At 45.3% G+C, this 20,228-nt stretch overlaps 1 protein-coding gene across 1 annotated transcript; it reads right to left on the bottom strand.

The window, feature by feature from the left end:
* Nucleotides 1-255: 255 nt before the first annotated feature.
* Nucleotides 256-17,619, bottom strand: ndufaf4 (NADH:ubiquinone oxidoreductase complex assembly factor 4). The gene is made up of 3 exons (XM_063070001.1): nt 17,389-17,619; nt 14,124-14,209; nt 256-1,053 (listed from the first exon to the last, which is right to left on the bottom strand). The coding sequence occupies exons 1-3, from the start codon at nt 17,522-17,524 to the stop codon at nt 754-756; spliced, it is 522 nt and encodes a 173-aa protein (XP_062926071.1). The 5' UTR covers nt 17,525-17,619; the 3' UTR covers nt 256-753.
* Nucleotides 17,620-20,228: the final 2,609 nt, after the last annotated feature.

Here is a 20,228-nt window from a genome sequence, read left to right as displayed (position 1 = left end):
CAAGTTAGTTTTTCATTGCACCTGCACATACATGTACTTGTGCACTTGGCAATGAACTCCACTTTGACTTTTAATTTATTGGTGTTTTACATAATTCTGCAGGATGTGTAGCAAATAAGCATATTTGCACCATACATAGTGAAAGATTCAAAACAAAACAAACCACCTCTCAATGCCAAAGTTTGATATGCCCAATGCTTTGATCAAAGGTTCAGTGAACACCACATTGAAACACAATGCAAACAGACACTAAACTGCAGTGACAATGTTTTATTTTATTTAGAGATACAGCACGGAACAGGCCCTTCTAGCTCAGTCAGCTGCACCGGCCGGAGCCCACCCATTTAAAACTAGCATAATTACAGGACAATTCATCAATGACTGATTAACCTATTAACCGGTATGTCTATGGACTGTGGGAGAAATCAGCAGACCTGCAGGAATCCCACAAAGTTCACAGGGAGGAAGTACAGAATCCTTACAGATGGTGCCGGAATTGAACTCTGGAAAGCCCTGGGCTGTAACGGCATCAAAGTGGCACGCCACCATGGCGCATGTTTTGTGGTGTGGGTCAGGACTAATTGACAGGTTAGCAGTTCTGCACCAATTTACACATGTTACAGCATAGGTCTGAAGCGTTAAGACATAATATCCATAACATTCCCATTACTTGCACATGTTGTACATCATAAATTAAAAAAATAACATTTGGTACCTTTTCATAAAGTATATTGACTGAAATTGTGCAGACTATCACCTAGCTGATATCAGTTCCTTGTTCTTTTGCTTTGGAGGTAGAATCTTCATTTCGAAGGGTTTGAAGTATTCCAGCAACCCTTCTACTTCTCTAAGTTCTAGACTGTAATCTTCAGCAATTTTTTCAGCAGTCCATACTTCGGGATGGAGCTTGTGGTTGTTGAGAACAGCAAGAACTTCCACAATACTCAGCTTGCCTTTTGGAACTTGTGTAATGGCTACTGGGTATTGATTCAAAGTGACTTTGGGAAGTCTGTGCTCCTGCAGCTGCTTGGACGTCTCATTGATTGGAACGTTCTGGAAAGGCAAAATAACAACACTGGTAAAACATCTGTGTTATCTTTAGACAACAGCTTCCAATAGAAGCACAACTGTCAATTACAAAACATAGCATAGAATCATTCAAGTTTGTCATTCAAGGAAACACATGCACACAACTAAACAACTTTCCTCCGGGGCCAATGTGCACAACACAGTACATAGTCACACAGAGCACCCAGCACATATAGTTACAATAGCACATACAGTCACAAAATATACTAGCACAAAGTCCCGGAATGGCATGGCCTGAAGATTGATGATACGTGCTGTCTTGGAGCCACACTGCTGTATGAAAAACCACGTAGCAGTTCCTCATCTCGTACTGGGTCAGCTGCTGCTGAAGGCAATCCAGCTCGTCTTCCAGGGAGCAAACACTGGAGAGCAGGACCAACGGGAGAGCTGGCCTGCAGGGGCCAGTCCCCAACCCAGCATGAATTCCAGGGCTCTCACTGTGCCTGTGTTCTCTCACACACCATCTCCCTTGGAAGGCAGGTACAGGCGATGCTGTGGCATGGAGACCTGGTCCACACAAGAACTGAGGTCCCAGGTTATTTATTTCATGCAGCTTTTTGTAGGGGAAAGTAGTCTGCCCTATTGTCTCATTCTTTCCCCAATACCCTGAAAACCATTTTACCTCATGCCTATCCAATTCCTAATGAAAAGTTCTGAATTACTTCACTTCCACGATCCCCACAGTCCAGATCAGAACCATTCTTTGCACTCCCCCAATAACTGCCTCCTAATACTTTAACCAATTGTACCCCTCATCCTTGAATGAGAGCACGTTTTCTCCATGGACCTCATCCAATGTCTTCAACAATCTTAAAAATCTCCTCTCAACCCCCTTTGCTTAAAGCAGGGGTTCCCAACCTTTTTTTAATGCCATGGACCCTTACCATTAACTGAGAAGTCCATGGACTTCAGGTTGGGAACTCCTGGTTACACAAAGAAAACCTCAACAACACCAGTCGAATTGAAACCCTCATCCACAACTCATGAACAAAAATGGGAATAAGATGTACATATGAGGAAATCTGCAGATGCTGGAATTTCAAGTAACACACATAAAAATGCTGAACGCAGCAGGCCAGGCAGCATCTACAGGAAGAGGTACAGTGGATGTTTCAGGCCGAGACCCTTCGTCAGGACTAACTGAAAGAAGAGTTAGTAAGAGATTTGAAAGTGGGAGAGGGAGGGGAGATCCGAAATGATAGGAGAAGACAGGAGGGGGAGGGATGGAGCCAAGAGCTGGACAGTTGATTGGCAAAAGGGATATGAGAGGATCATGGGACAGGAGGCCCAGGGAGAAGGAAAAGGGGGAGGGGTGAAGCCCACAGGATGGGCAAGGGGTATAGTGAGAGGGACAGAGGGAGAAAAAGGAGAGAGAAAAAAAATTAATCATAATAAATAATTAAATAATGGATTGGGGTACGAAGGGGAGGTGGGGCATTAACAGAAGTTAGAGAAGTCAATGTTCATGCCATTGGGTTGGAGGCTACCCAGTCGGAATATAAGGTGCTGTTCCTCCAACCTGAGTGTGGCTTCATCTTTACAGTAGAGGAGGCCATGGATAGACATATCAGAACGGGAATGGGACGTGGAATTAAGATGTGCGGCCACTGGGAGATCCTGCCTTCCCTGGCGGACAAAGCATAGGTGTTCAGTGAAATGATCTCCCAGCCTGCGTCAGGTCTCGCCAATATATAGAAGGCCACATCGGGAGTACCGGACGCAGTACATCACCCCAGCCGACTCACAGGTGAAGTGTCGCCTCACCTGGAAGGACTGTCTGGGGCCCTGAATGGTAGTGAGGGAGGAAGTGTAAGGGCAGGTGTAGCACTTGTTCCCCTTACAAGGATAAGTGCCGGGAGGGAGATCGGTGAGAAGGGATGGGGGGGACAAATGGACAAGGGAATCGCATAGGGAGCGATCCCTGTGGAAAGCGGGGGGGGGGGGGGGATGAAAAGATATGCTTGGTGGTGGGATCCCGTTGGAAGTGGCGGAAGTTATGGAGAATATGTTGGACCCGGTGGCTATTGGGGTGGTAGGTGAGGGGTGGCGGGAGGATGGGGTGAGAGCAGATGTGCGTGAAATGGGAGAGATGCGTTTGAGAGCAGATTTGATGGTGAAGGAAGGGAAGCCCCTTTCTTTAAAAAAGGACATCTCCTTCATCCTGGAATGAAAAGCCTCATCCTGAGAGCAGATGTGGCGGAGACGGAGTTGCCAATCAACTTCCCAGCTCTTAGCTCCATCCCTTCCCCCTCCTGTCTTCTCCTATCATTTCGGATCTCCCCTCCCCCTCCCACTTTCAAATCTCTTACTAGCTCTTCTTTCAGTTAGTCCTGATGAAGGGGTTTGGCCTGAAACATCGACTGTACCTCTTCCTATAGATGCTGCCTGGCCTGCTGCATTCACCAACATTTTTATGTGTGTTGCATAAGATGTATATGTACGGAGCTAGCCATAACTGATAAGATAAATTTGTATATTACATAAGGACTTAATTAGAAATTACAAGTATTTTCTTCAAAAGAGCACAAATGTATGTCGTTTAATTCAGTAAACCAGACAAACTGATTTGCGAGGCAGTAAAATAACCCCCTCAGCATTGGATTTTAAAACTCTGCAATGGACGGTCCCAAGCATGGCCGAGGGAGGAGGGAGGTTGGGCAAGGGACTAGCAATTCTCGCAAAATCCCAGAGCTACAGAAATGCTACCAGTAGGTCCAAAGGTTTCATCCCAGGGAGAGGAAGGATCTTCGAAGGTGAGCTACACCTGGGGACAACCTGAAAGACTGGCCCAGGACAGAGGACTCTGACAAGCCTGTGCCCCAGTACAGGTGATGGGCTGAAGTATGTGTTTTTAAAAGAATCTTTAAATTATATCAATTGTCAAAGGGTTCCAGATTCCAGTCCATTTTTGGTCTGTCTTCTGTAGATATCTTCACGTCCTGCAGCTGCATCTTAAGTTCATTACAACCAACTGATACAATTTTAGATATAAACTATCTCTTGGGATGTACTTTACAGAGAGAGGTGGGTACATGGAGTGCCCTGTTGGGGTGGTGGTAGAGGCAGGTACATTAAGGACATTTAAGAGACTCTTCGGACACATGGATGATAGAGGGAAGGGTCAAGCATTGTGGGCCAAAAAGCCTGTGCTGGGCTTTAATAGTGTCATAGAAAACTACAGCACAGAAACAGGCTCTACGGCCCATCCTGTCTACGCCAAATATTAATAAAGCAAACTACAAGACAAACACAGGAGGAAAAAATTCAAATGAAAAAACAAAAGAATCCCCTCACAAGATTTCACTACATTTCAAACCCAAGAAAATCTGCAGCTGCTGGAAATCCAAAGCAACACACACAAAATGCTGGAGTAACTCAGCAGGTGAGACAGCATCTATGGAAATGAATAAACAGTCAGCATTTCAGGCTGAGATCCATCACTAACACTGGAAAGGAAGAGGAGAAGTCAGAGTAAGAAGATGGAGGAAGAAGTACAAGGTGGCAGGTGATAGGTGAAACCAGGGAAAGGTGGAGGGGTAAGAGCTGGGAAGCTAATTGGTGAAAGAAATAAAGGGCTGGAGAAGGGGAGATCTGACAGGAGAGGACAGAAGACCATGGAAGAGAGGAAAGGGGTAGGAGTTCCAGAGGGAGATGATGGGCAGGTAAGGAGACAAGGTGAGAAGGAGACACAGGAATGGGGAATGGTGATGTGGGGGTGGGAGCTATTACCAGAAGTTAGCAAAATCGATGTTCATGCCATCAGGTTGGAGGTTATCCAGATGGAACATAAGGTGCTATTCCTCCAACCTGGGTGTGGCCTCATCCTGGCTGTAGAGTACGCCATGGACTGACATGTCAAAATGGGAACGGGAAGTAGAATTGAAATGGGTGGCCACCGCGAGATCCCACTTTTTGTAGCAGATGGAGAGAAGGTGCTTGGTGAAGCAGCATCCGTCCATCTCAAAGGACAATGGGTGATAATTAGCATCATCATAAGTCTGGGCTGAAGGCATGGAGACCCTGAGATGCCCAGTCATCAATCCACCTCTCTGCCTCACCAGGGAAGTCCAAAGGAAAGCTTACAAAGCAGTAAGTTTGGCAACAGCTTTGCTGCAGGAGCTCCCGGAAGGATTTTCAGTGACGCTCAGCCGCTTTAGGGGCTCCACTCTGGATCTGTTGTCTGGGTTTACTCCCGTAGCCTTCGTCTCTCCCAAGGCTGCCCACAAGGCAGTGGAGCTATTTACCCATAGCTGGGGATCTGGCTCATGAGCACCAGGGCGTGTCCACACACCAGTGGGGCTTGCGACGTGTGCAGGGGCCAGACCTCCTCCCTATCCTCTACAGTTCAGCCGCAGTCCAAAAGGAGTTCAGTTTCTGTGTGTTGCCAGCAAGGAGGCACTGCATGAGGCTTGCTGTTGGAGAGGCTGCGTACCGGCAGGCAGAGACTTACATACTCAGGTCTCCTTTTCACTATAACACTAGACACATCACAACAACCATCTTGACATGCCCAATCTACGTCAGGTCTATAAACAAGAGGCCACACTGGGACCATCGGATACAGCAGCTGACCCCAACCGAGTCGCAGTGTGACGTGTCACCTCTGTCCACCAGAGAAAGCAGGATCTTCCAGCAGCCACACATTTTAATTCCACATCCCATTCCCATTCTGACATGTCTATCCACGGCCTCCTCTACTGTAAAGATGAAGCCACACTCAGGTTGGAGGAACAACACCTTATATTCCGTCTGGGTAGCCTCCAACCTGATGGCATGAACACTGACTTCTCAACTTCCACTTATGCCCCACCTCCCCCTCGTACCCTATCCCTTATTTATTCATATACACACATTCTTTCTCTCTCTCTCCTTTTTCTCCCTGTCCCTCTCACTATACCCCTTGCCCATTCTCTGGGTTCCCCCCCCCCGCCCTTTTCCTTCTCCCTGGGCCTCCTGTCCCATGATCCTCTCGTATCCCTTTTGCCTATCACCTGTCCAGCTCTTGGCTCCATCCCTCCCCCTCCTGTCTTCCCCTATCATTTTGGATCTCCCCCTCCCCCTCCCACTTTCAAATCTCTTACTAGCTCTTCCTTCAGTTAGTCCTGACGAAGGGTCTCGACCTGAAATGTCGACTGTACCTCTTCCTAGAGATGCTGCCTGGCCTGCTGCGTTCATCAGCAACTTTTATGTGTGTTGCTTGAAATTGCAGCATCTGCAGATTTCCTCGTGATTGAGTATAGGAGTTGGGATGTAATGTTGAAATTGTACAAGGCATTGGTGAGGCCAAATTTGGAGTATTGTGTACAGTTTTGGTCACCAAATTATAGGAAAGATGTCAACAAAATAGAGAGAGTACGGAGAAGGTTTACTAGAATGTTACCTGGGTTTCATCACCTAAGTTACAGAGAAAGGTTGAACAAGTTGGGTCTTTATTCTTTGGAACGTAGAAGGTTGAGGGGGGACTTGATAGAGGTATTTAAAATTATGAAGGGGGTTGATAGAGTTAACGTGGATAGGCTTTTTCCATTGAGAGTGGGGGAGATTGAAACGAGGACATCAGTTGAGAGTTAAAGGGCAAAAGTTTAGGGGTAACATGAGGGGGGACTTCTTTACTCAGAGAGTGGTAGCTGTGTGGAACGAGCTTCCAGCAGAAGTGGTTGAGACAGGTTCGATGTTGTTGCTTAAAGTTAATTTGGATAGCTATATGGACAGGAAAGGAATGGAGGGTTATGGGCTGAGTACAGGTCGGTGGGACTAGGTGAGAGTAAGAGTTCGGCACGGACTAGAAGGGCTGAGATGGCCTGTTTCCGTGCTGTAATTGTTATATGGTTATATGACTGTTTGGGCTCTGAATAGTAGTGAGGGAGGAGGCGTAGGGGTACGTGTGGCACTTGCAAGGATAAGCGCCAGGAGGGAGATCAGCGGGGAGGAACGAATGGACGAAGGAGTCACGTAGGGAGAGATCACTGCAGAAAGTGGGGGGGGGAGGAGGGGAGGGGAGGGAGAGATCTGCTGGATCCCATTGGAGGCAGTAGAAGTTACAGAGAATGATGTGCTGGACGCGGAGGCTGGTGGGGTGGTAGCTGAGGACAAGGGGAGTCCTATCCCTGGTGGGGTGGTAGCTGAGGACAAGAGGAGTCCTATCCCTGGTGGGGTGGTAGCTGAGGACAAGAGGAGTCCTATCCCTGGTGGGGTGCCGGAAGGATGGGGTAAGAGCAGACGTGCGTGAAATGGAAGAGACGCGATTGAGTGCAGCATTGATGGTGGAGGAATTGAAGCCCCGTTCTTTGAAGAATGGGGACATCTCAGTTGTTCTGGAATGAAAAGCCTCATCCTGAGAGCAAATGCAGCGGAGGAACTGAAAGACGGGGATGGCATTTCTCCTTGAATGGCATATGAAAATACCTACCCATTACTGAAGTGGAAAAGACAGGCTAATGCACTCATTCTGTCCTCAAGTACCTTCATCTTCACCTCATAATCTACCTCATTGTGACCTTGCACCATACTGTTCAGCTGCACTGAACTCTCTCTGTACTGTTACACAGCATAGACATGATGGGCCGAATGGCCTAATTCTGCTCTTCTGATGGTCTGATTCTGCATTCTGTCATTGTTTTACCTTGTACTACCTCAATGCACGGTTAGAATGAGGTGGTAGGCAGAAAAGAGGAGCCCCGCAGGACACTCTATAACCCTAAATCTAAACCCCACAAAAAGGGAAGTAGTGATAGCAGGGGACTCAAATATCAGAGGGTTTGAGAGTTAGTTATGTACTGACAAGGAGTCTCGTACAGTGTGTTGCCTACCAGGAGCACAAGTAGGAAATCTTGCTGGACGAATAGGTAAGTTCCTAGCAGAGTTGGGTTGAATCCAGTAGTCAATCTCCACATCGGAACAAATGACATAGGTAAGGGTAGGCTGTCACTTCAGCAAGACAAATTCAAAGAGTAAGGTGGGAAGCTTAGGGACAGAACTCTCGGAAGTTCTGACTGTGCCACGCGCCCTTCCAGGTAAAATGGAGGGATTAGAAGATTTAATACATGGCTCAAATCATGGTGTAGGTTAGAGGGGCATAGGTTTGTGGGACATTGGAGCAGATGGAACCTGGGACGGGATGCATTTGAACCAGAGAGGCACTAATGTACTGGGCAGGTGTATGCTTCAGTTAGTTGAGGACTGTTCAAACTAGAGAATGGGAGGGTAGGGGAAGTAGAATAGGCTGTTCACAACTTTTCTGAAAAACAACTTAGTGGTGTGACGGGATCCGCAAGTACCCCTATGAACTGTGCTTTTGAAAAGAGAGAGAGGGAGAGTTATTTACCACCAATAGCTTGCTTATAAAAGAGACAGAGAGAGACGAAGGCTAACAGTTGGACTGTCACTTTAAGGCACCGGAAGTAACTTTGGATTTCTACTGAGTTGGAGTTGGAGTTGGAGACAGCACTGAGCAGCTCGTAAGTTGCTATGGTGACCGAAAGCGGTGTTAATTAATGGACACGCAATGTTATGATTTTCGGCAGGTTGTTGACACTTTCTTCAAGGACTTTTTGCCTGCTTGCATTTCTTCACAGAGGAAGGAAGGAGGAGTTATTTGAATGACAGGTGGTACCCAGTACGGTGAGATAAAATAGGAGGTCAGATGATACAGACCTTAGACACATGTTTGGACACTGAATGAGCATTGTTGTGCCCGCAGAATAAGTGGGTTTTGGATGATCGATCAGGTGGATCGATCCATCGCTCTTGCAGTGGAAAGACGAAAAGGGTTGACTGGTGGGGAGTTGTCCATGTGTCCACCCTTGCCTGGGGCATAGCTCCACCACAGAAACCCGGTCCCCTTTGTTAAAGTCACAGTTGGTGAGTTTTAAAGGATTTCGAAGAACAACAAGAAGATCGACGGCGTCAGCTCACCTGAAGACTCAAATCTCTCCCTCTCTCTCTCTCTCTCCATCGCTACTCAACTCAATACCACAAACTGAACTGAACTTTACTCATCATCGTAAGACTGTATCTTTTTACCCCTAGACTTAAAGAAGCTTGGTTTTTTCATACATATATTTCCATACTTACTGATATACTTACTTATATATATATATAAAAAATCATTGCTAACCTGTTTGATTTGTCTACAATTATATTACTGTATTACGTAGTTACTAATAAATATTATTAGTTTATAGCAATACTGGACTCCAAAGAGTTTTCTATTTCTGCTGGTTCTTTATTCCCGTCACAGGGTACGTGACAGTGGAGAATAACATATTTGGACATAAACCAATCAAAGGCTTCAAAAATATCAAAATGGGTCTGAATAGGACAAAAACATCAGTAATAGACTCAGGATAGCCTGTATTAATGCAAGGAGTATTAAGAATAAAATAAACGAGCTGAAATTATATGCAAGTGTGTATAAGTATGATATAATAGCAATAATAAAAACCTGGCTCTCCTCAGAAGATGCTGATGAATAGAATATTAAAGGATACACTTTACTTCGGAAAGATAGGCAAGATCTTAAAGGTGGAGGAGTAGCCACATACATAACAGACAGTTTAAACATGAGGCTACTTATGATAGAAGATGAATCGAGACTTATCTGGGTGAGAATTGAAAGCTACGAGGATAAAGGAATAACAATGGGTGTATGTTATAGACCAGCGGTCCCCAACCACCGGGCTGCAAAGTATGTGCTACCGGGCCGCGAGAAAACGATATGAGTCAGCTGTACCTTTCCTCATTCCCTGTCACGCACTGTTGAACTTGAACATAGGGTTGCCAACTGTCCTGTTTTTGCCGGGACATCCCATATATATGGCTAAATTGGTTTGTCCTGTACGGGACTGCCCTTGTCCAATATTTCCCCCACTAAGGTAGAGCATTTCTATGAAACCTTTTGTGCCGAAATGGCGTAAAGCAAAGCAGCAATTACCATTAATTTATATGGGAAAATTTTTTGAGCCTTCTCAGACCCAAAAAATAACCTACCAAATCATACCAAGTAATTCATAAAACCTAAAATAATTCTAACATATAGTAAAAGCAGCAATATGATAAATACACAGCCTATATAAAGTAGAAATAATGTATGTACAGTGTAGTTGGGAAGATAAAGCCAAAACCGATTTGTTGAAAAAAAGTCGGCACGTAGGCGCACGTCACGCATGCGCAGACAGGTGCCCGCGCAAGGCTTCATGGTCACGGTAGTCTTTCTCGGGTTAAACACAAGTGTCCTGTCAACACACACAAAAAATGCTGGTGGAATGCAGCAGGCCAGGCAGCATCTATAGGAAGAGGTACAGTCGACGTTTCAGGCCGGGACCCTTCGTCAGGATTTGTTCCTTACTTGGGAGTGAGAAAGTTGGCAACTCTAACTGTAAAAGACATGTTGAGGTGAGTTCAACCCTACTTGAACACCCACCCTCCCCCCGGTCGGCCGGTCCGCAAGAATATTGTCAATATTAAACTGGTCCGCGGTAAAAAAAAAGGTTGGGGACCCCTGTTATAGACCCTCTAATGCTGATACTGATTTTAATAAACAACTCTATCACAATATTAAGAAAGAAAGTTCTTAGGGTGATGTTGTAGTTACGGGAGACTTTATTGAGTGGGAGAACCCATTAACTAAGGATTATAGGGAAGTGAATTAATTGTGTTGTTGAATGATTGTTTTCTGACCCATGATGCTAATGCACCAACAAGGGAGGCCTGTCTAGGTTTGATATTCAGTAAAAATCAGGATAGAATTTTGAGTATGGAAATTATTTAGTCTTGAAGTTTTTTGGGAGAGTATTTTAGTAATAACCAAAGCCATTAAATTGAATTTCAGAAAGGCAAAGGTTATGCTGATGCAGTAAAAACTTCAGATGGTGGAAGGAGCTGCTTGATATTGAGTCCGTTGGGAAACTATAGGGTCAAGTTAAAGAGGTAACAGCACAGTGCAGGAAATGTTCATACCCAAGGTCAAGAGAAGCAATAGATCAACTACATGGATGAATAAAGATACACTTAAAACTTATTGAAGAAAAGACAGCTATATAAGTAATACAAAAAAAAGTAATGATATTAACCATAAGGTATTTGAAAATATGAGCGCTATAGTCAAGAAAGAAATTCGGATTGCCAAAAGGCAGGTTGAGAAGGATATTGCTGATAATGCCAAGATTGACCTAAAATTTTTCAATACATTTAGTAGCAAAAGAAAAGTCAAGGAGGAAGTTCAGTATATTAGGATTAATAGTGAGGTATTATGCAGAGAAGGACATAGCGGATACTCTTAACTCATATTTTGCTAAAGTATTCATCTGTGAAGATGTTAACAATATCCCAAAACGTCGACTGATCGTTTCCACAGATGCTGCCCGACCTGCTGAGTTCCTTCAGCGTGTTGTGAGCGTTGCTTTGACCCCAGCATCTGCAGATTATTTTGTGTTTAGAAAGTGAGGTTCTGCTTCAGCTGAAAAGGCTGAAAGTTAATGAATCTCTAGGTCCAGACAACATATATCCAAGGGTACTAAAAAGGTCTGTGATTATATATACAAACCCCTAACATGTATTTTTTCAAAAGTCATTGAAGACTAGTGAAATCCCTGAAGACTGGGAATGGGCTAACTTTCTCCCAGTTGACCCTGGTAACTATAGACCAGTAAGTTTAATGTGTATCATAGGTAGGATAATGGAAACAATAATAAAGAACGAATTGAAAAAGCAGCTGATAAGAACAGGCATATTAACAGAAAGCTAGCATGGGTTCAGAAAGGGGAAATCATGCTTTCCTCATGTGCTGGAGTTCCATGAAAAGACAACTAAAACTTATGATAACAATAGAGTGGTTGATATCATTTACTTTCAGAAGGCTTTTGACAAGGTACCCCCCCCCCCAAGAAGTTAATAATCAAATTACAGGAGGTAGGGATTCAGGGTAAGGTGTGCGAATGGGTGCAGAACTGGCTCAAAAACAGAAAACAATGAATTATGGTGAGAAGATCATTTTCATACCTAGAAGATGTTAAAAATGGAGATCTGCAGGGGTTGGTTTTGGGGCTGCTGCTGTTTTTAAACTTAAATTAATAATTTGGATAAGCTCATAATAAATAAACTAGTGAAGTTTGCTGATGACACAAAATTAGGGAGACGGGTTGATAACATTCAAACAGTAGAATCAATACCGTTAGATCTAAACAAAATCCAGATGTGGGCAGATAAATGGCAGATGAAATTTAATGTAAAGTATTACATATAGAAAGTAGAAACATTAGATATAAATATATAAGGGAGGGGGGTCTTGAGCTAGAAAGTACACTGTATGAGAGGGATTTGGGCGTCCCAGTAGACTCATCACTACCAGTATCTAGACGATGCACAGAAGTGATTAGGAAGGCTAATAGAATATTGGGCTACATAATGCACTCAGTGGAGTTCAAGTCTAAAAACATTCTCCTTAAGCTGTATAATGTTCTTGTGAGGCCACACACTGAGTACTGTGTACCATATTGTGTGAGGGATTGGCCTTGCTGATACTGAATAAGAGGTTATTGCTGTGGCATCACTCAGTCAGATTTTCATTCTCCCTCCTATAAGATGACTTGTCACCACCCTTAATTCGGTCTACAACAGCTGTGCCGTCAGCAAACACGAGTTGCCACTGTTTGTATCGTCTTGTATATTCGTTTGTTCATTATGTACCATTTTGTATGACGAGGTCGATCATGGTCCTTCCATGACCATTATTGTTCTTGGCAAATTTTTCTAGATAAGTGGTTTGACCATAAGACATATGGGTAGAATTAGGCCACTGGCCCATCCAGTCTGCTCTGTCATTCAATCACGGTCGATCCCTTTTTCCCCTCCTCAGCCTTTTCCCTGCAACCTTTGATGCCATGTTCAATCAAGAACCTATCAATCTCTGCCTTAAATACACCCAATGGCCTGGCCTCCATAGCTGCCCGTGGTAATAAATTCCACAGATTCACCACCCTCTAGCTAAAGAAATTTCTCCAAATCTATTTTAAATGAACATCCTTCTATCCTGAGGCTGTGCCCTCTTGTCCTAGACTCCCCCACCATGGGAAACATCCTTTTCACATCTACTCTGTCTAGGCCTTTCAACATTTGAAAGGTTTCAATGAGATCCACCCCCACCCCCATCCTTCTAAGTTCCAGAGTGTACAGACCCAGAGCCATCAAACGTTTGTCGTATGATAACCCTTTCATTTCCTGAATTATCCTTAACAACTTCCTCTGAACCAGCACATCTTTTCTTAGATAAGGAGCCCAAAACTGTTCACAATACTCAACATGTGGCCTCACCTGTGCCTTATAAAGCCTCAGCATCACATCCCAGCGTTTGTATTCCAGATCTCTTGAAATGAATGCCAACATGACATTTGCTTTCTTCACCACCAACTCAACCTGCAAGTTAACCTTTAGGGTGTTCTGCACAAGGACTCCCTTGTCCCTTTGCATATCAGATTTTTGGATTTTCTCCCCATTTAGAAAATAGGCTGCACATTTATTTTTTCTACCAAAGTGCATGTGCGTGCATTTTCCAAGATTGAATTTCATTTGCCACTTTCTTGCCCATTCTCCTCATCTGTTTAGGTCTTTCTGCAGCCGACCTGTTTCCTAACCTGATCGGAGGGCTACACAGGTGCTGCACCTTGCCCACGGGTCACCTGCAGGTCTGTGGAGGGAAGGAGTGCCTCTTGTCTTGCCGCAGAGTTGCAGCACAAAATGTCAACTGTATTCCTCTCCATAGATGCTGCCTGGCCTGCTGAGTTCCTCCAGCATTTTGTGTGTTGCTTAGATTTCCAGCATCTGCAGATTTTCTCTTGTCTGTGATTGCCTTACACCTCCTTTGGTAGAGACATATCTCCACCCCATCATCGTACCGTATATTATCCCCATTTAAAACAAAGAACACATCAAAAATATCAGTATACAAAAACCAAAGGGCCACAAGAGAAATTATCCCCCCCCCCCCACCATGGTGCAATGTTAAACATTCACTGCTGGGCACCTTTTGCAACACTTACCTTCGATGAATAATCCTTTGAATCAACGTAAACGTTTTTCAGAAAAGTCAAAAGTTCTTCATTTTTGTTGTGAACTTCAGGATGATCTGCAGAATTCAAATCAAATTTTAATTTTCATGGCTACATGTTCACATTGAAAGGCCTAGATAGAGTGGATGTGAAGAGGATGTTTCCTTTGGTAGGGGAGTCCAGGACCAAAGTGCACAGCCTCAGAATAGCAGGATGTCCATTTACAGCAGAGGTGAGGAGTAAGTTCTTTAGCCAGACGGTGATGAATTAGTGGAATTTGTTGCTATAGGCAGCTGTGGAGGCCAAATCATTGGGTGTATTTAAGGCAGAGGATGATAGGTTCTTGATTATTCAGGGGATGAAAGGTTCCAAGGAGAAGGTATGAGATTGGGGTAGAGAGGTTAATGGATCAGCCCTGATGAAATGGCAGAACTGAGTAGCTGGGCCAAATACTCTAATTCTGCTCTATATCTTATGGTTCATTAATGGAATTTGGCATGATCTCAGAAATTATTCATAGAACAATATAGCACAGTACAGGCCTCTCAGCCCATAATATAGTGCCAACCCTATAACCCCTTCCAAGATCCATCTAACCCTTCCTTTCAGAATGAGGTTTATTATCACCAGCATGTGACGTGAAATTTGTTAACAGCAGCAGCAGTTCACTGCAATACATAATATAAAAGGAAAAAAAAACAAACTAATAATAAATAACTAAATCAATTACAGTATACATGTATTGAATAGATTAAAAATTATGCAAAAAACCAGATATACTATATATTAAAAAAGTGAGGTAGTGTTCAAGAGTTCAATGTCCGTTCAGGAATTGGATGGCAGAGAGGAAGAAGCTGTTCCTGAATCGCTGTGTGCCTTCAGGCTTCTGTACCTCCTACCCGATGGCAACAGCGAGAAAAGGGCATGCCTCCCTCCATTTTTCCACCAATCCTGTGTCTATCTAAGAGCTTTTTTAAACATCCTTCATGTATCTGTATATGACAACCGCCCCTGGCAGGGTTCCACTCACACACCACTCTCTGTGTACAAAAAAATAACTCAGACATTCCGTAGGGAAACATTTCCTGAACTTAAAATTAAACTACCCTTGCCTTGGTAAGATAATTTAGCTGCATGACATCTGAAATGCCAGTACTAACTTTTATAGAAATACACAGTCAAAATATTAAACAGACAGCACAGGTTGGAGGTTTTTGTTCCATATTTCCATATGAAGGCAAATGGGGCACCATCACTCTCTAAATGGTTCAAGGGCCAAGAACTCATGTGAGAAAAGACAAAGAAAGCTCTCGTTTTTCTTCAACTTTGGCTTTACAGGTCCAGAATGAGAACTTTTTTTTTGTCAATGTGCTACATTGTCTGATGCAGAGTTTGAGATCAATTCTTGTCAGTCTAGGAAGTGTAGCACATCACTTTACAGACCTTTGCTCTGGAAAATTTCAATTGGCTTGAAGTTAGTAACATCATTAAACAACCAAGCTTAATGCAGTGGCACAGTAGTGTTGCAGCTGGCACAATCACCAATCGGAGTTCGATTCCCACTGCTGTTTACAAGGCGTTTGTACATTCTCCCTGTGACCACGTGTGTTTTGTCTGGGCACCTCGCTTTCCTCCCACATTCAAAAGACTTACGGGTCACAGTTAGTAAGCTGTGGGCATGCGACGCTGGTCGTCGACACAAATGACAAATTTCACTGTATGTTTTCATGTACATGTGACCAATAAGGCTGACCTTTATCTTTAATCTTTATATCTGACTGTACAGGAAGAGTCAGGCAATAAGGATGGGTGACAGGAAAAGCACAAATGATAGATCAACATAGTGACACTGATGGATTATTCTAAGATTAACTTTATTTAATAGATTGTTTCAATGAAAGTATAACAAATAAAACTAAAGTGAAATGAGTCATTTGCATCAAATAAAATCAGCAAAGATGGTGCTGGGCAGCCCACAAGTGCCAACATAGCATGCCCACAACTAACCCTGACCCATACAGCTTTGGACTGTGGGAGGAAACCTCAGCACCCGGAGGAAACGCACACGGTCACAGGGAGAACACACAAACTGCACAGGCAGAGGTGGGAATTGAACCCCAATCTTACAACTAGCGCTGTAAAGCGTTGTGCTAACTGCTACCGTGCTGTGCTGCCCTGCAATTCTTCCTATTCTTACTTTGGCTTCAATAATTTAGTATAATTTCTATCTCAACCACAAGATAACAAATGTCCCCAAAGCACTTTACAGGGGCGTTATCAGCAAGGAAGAAAAATTATAGAAACATAGAAAACCTACAGCACAATACAGGCCCTTCGGCCCACAATGTTTTGCCAAACATGTACTTATTTTAGAAATTACCCAGGGTTTCCCGTAGCCCTCAATTTTTCTGAGCGAGCTCCATATATCTGTCCAGGAGCCTCTTAAAAGACCCTATCGTATCCGCCTCCACCAGCCCATTCCACACACTTACCACTCTCTGTGTAAAAAAATCTTACCCCGACATCTCCTCTGTACCTGCTTCCAAGCACCTTAAACCTCTCCTCTTGTGTTAGCCATTTCAGCCCTGGAAAAAAGCCTCTGACTATTCACACAATCAATGCCTATCATCTTATACACCTCTATCAGGTCACCTCTCATCCTCCGTTGCTTCAAGGAGAAAAGGCAGAGTTCACTCAACCTATTCTCGTAAGGCATGCTCCCCATTCCAGGCAACATCCTTGTAGATCTCCTCTGCACCCTTTCTATAGTTTCCACATCCTTCCTGTAGTGAGGTGACCAGAACTGAGCACAGTACTCCAAGTGGGGTCTGACCAGGGTCCTATATAGCTGCAACTGTATCCAGGAATGACTCCCAGAGTCAGTTTGGTCCATACACCGTAGTCAATAAGTTATGTCACCAGAGAACCCAAACTCCAGTCCAATTTAATTTTGGATTTGTTTGACCATGTTCTTTGCTGCCAGAGAAATTAAAGCTGACATATATACAGTACCAGGATATTACAGACCTGATAAAAGAGACTGGGCAGCCAGCCTGTACCGAGAGAGCCTCAAAGTCACCTTAACCTCGTGTGACCTGTTTGAGATTGTCCCTCAGTGCACACGGGGCAGGCACAGTGTAAAGGGGACGGGTAGAGAGCGCATAGCAGGGATACCGAGTACGGAACCACCCCTCCATCCCATCCCGTCCCGTCCCGTCCCCTCCGCAATCCCCCTCGCCCCCCGGCTCTCACCCACCCCTCCACTGCCGCTCCAGGCGCGCTCCGGTACTCGGGTGTCTCGGGGCAACGCTCGGTTTCCTCCGGCCCACCTGCCGGTGCGCCCGGTTCTCCAAGTTAAAGTTCCGCAGAGTCCGCGCCAGCCGGCCGCCCATCCTCCGTTCGCCCGGCGTCCCCTGGAACCCGGAGACGGGGACGGGGGAGGCGCGGCAACAAGCGGGGACCGCAGGCCGCAGCAGACTCCGGCGGCAGCGCCTCCTCCCGGAGAACCGGTCCGCTCCCAGTGGGAGAGTGCGCTCACTCCCCCGGCCGTAAACCGAGAGACGCCCACTCATATTTACATAGACATTCACACACTCACACACACACACACAGACTCTCTCAAACACACTCACACTCACACACACACACACAGACTCTCTCCCTCAAACACACTCACACTCACACACACACACACAGACTCTCTCAAACACACTCACACACACACACACACACAGACTCTCTCCCTCAAACACACTCACACACACACACACACACACACACACACACAGACTCTCTCCCTCAAACACACTCACACTCACACACACACACACAGACTCTCTCCCTCAAACACACTCACACTCACACACACACACACAGACTCTCTCCCTCAAACACACTCACACTCACACACACACACAGACTCTCTCCCTCAAACACACTCACACTCACACACACACACACAGACTCTCTCAAACACACTCACACTCACACACACACACACAGACTCTCTCCCTCAAACACACTCACACTCACACACACACACACACTCTCTCCCTCAAACACACTCACACACACACACACACTCACACACACACACACACACTCTCTCCCTCAAACACACTCACACTCACACACACACACAGACTCTCTCCCTCAAACACACTCACACACACACACACACACAGACTCTCTCCCTCAAACACACTCACACACACACACACACAGACTCTCTCAAACACACTCACACTCACACACACTCACACACACTCTCTCCCTCAAACACACTCACACTCACACACACACAGACTCTCTCCCTCAAACACACTCACACACACACACACACACACAGACTCTCTCCCTCAAACACACTCACACACACACTCACACACACACACACACACTCTCTCCCTCAAACACACTCACACTCACACTCACACACACTCACACACACTCTCTCCCTCAAACACACTCACACACACACACACACACACTCTCTCCCTCAAACACACTCACACACACACACACACACACAGACTCTCTCCTCAAACACACTCACACACACACACACACTCTCTCCCTCAAACACACTCACACACACACACACTCTCTCCCTCAAACACACACACACACAGACTCTCTCCCTCAAACACACTCACACACACACACAGACTCTCTCCCTCAAACACACTCACACACACTCACACACACACAGACTCTCTCCCTCAAACACACTCACACACACAGACACACACAGACTCTCTCCCTCAAACACACTCACACACACACACACACAGACTCTCTCCCTCAAACACACTCACACTCACACACACACACACAGACTCTCTCCCTCAAACACACTCACACACACACACACAGACTCTCTCCCTCAAACACACTCACATTCACACACACACACACAGACTCTCTCCCTCAAACACACTCACACTCACACACACACACACAGACTCTCTCCCTCAAACACACTCACACTCACACACACACACACAGACTCTCTCAAACACACTCACACACACACACACACACAGACTCTCTCCCTCAAACACACTCACACTCACACACACACACACACACAGACTCTCTCCCTCAAACACACTCACACTCACACACACAGACTCTCTCCCTCAAACACACTCACACTCACACACACACACAGACTCTCTCCCTCAAACACACTCACACTCACACACACACACACAGACTCTCTCTCAAACACACTCACACTCACACACACACACACAGACTCTCTCCCTCAAACACACTCACACTCACACACACACACACACTCTCTCCCTCAAACACACTCACACACACACACACACTCACACACACACACACAGACTCTCTCCCTCAAACACACTCACACTCACACACACACACAGACTCTCTCCCTCAAACACACTCACACACACACACACACACAGACTCTCTCCCTCAAACACACTCACACACACACACACACACAGACTCTCTCAAACACACTCACACTCACACACACTCACACACACTCTCTCCCTCAAACACACTCACACTCACACACACACAGACTCTCTCCCTCAAACACACTCACACACACACACACACACAGACTCTCTCCCTCAAACACACTCACACACACACTCACACACACACACACACACTCTCTCCCTCAAACACACTCACACACTCACACACACACACACTCTCTCCCTCAAACACACTCACACACACACTCACACACACTCTCTCCCTCAAACACACTCACACACACACACACACTCTCTCCCTCAAACACACTCACACACACACACACACTCTCTCCCTCAAACACACACACACACAGACTCTCTCCCTCAAACACACTCACACACACACACACAGACTCTCTCCCTCAAACACACTCACACACACACACACACACAGACTCTCTCCCTCAAACACACTCACACACACACTCACACACACACACACACACTCTCTCCCTCAAACACACTCACACTCACACACACACAGACTCTCTCCCTCAAACACACTCACACTCACACACACACACACACTCTCTCCCTCAAACACACTCACACTCACACACACTCTCTCCCT

Source organism: Mobula hypostoma, chromosome 2, assembly GCF_963921235.1.
Source record: "Mobula hypostoma chromosome 2, sMobHyp1.1, whole genome shotgun sequence".
Classification (NCBI taxonomy): Eukaryota; Metazoa; Chordata; class Chondrichthyes; order Myliobatiformes; family Myliobatidae; genus Mobula; species Mobula hypostoma.
The sequence above is the reverse complement of the archived record's forward strand: the minus strand, read 5'-3'. Positions and strand labels throughout refer to the sequence as shown.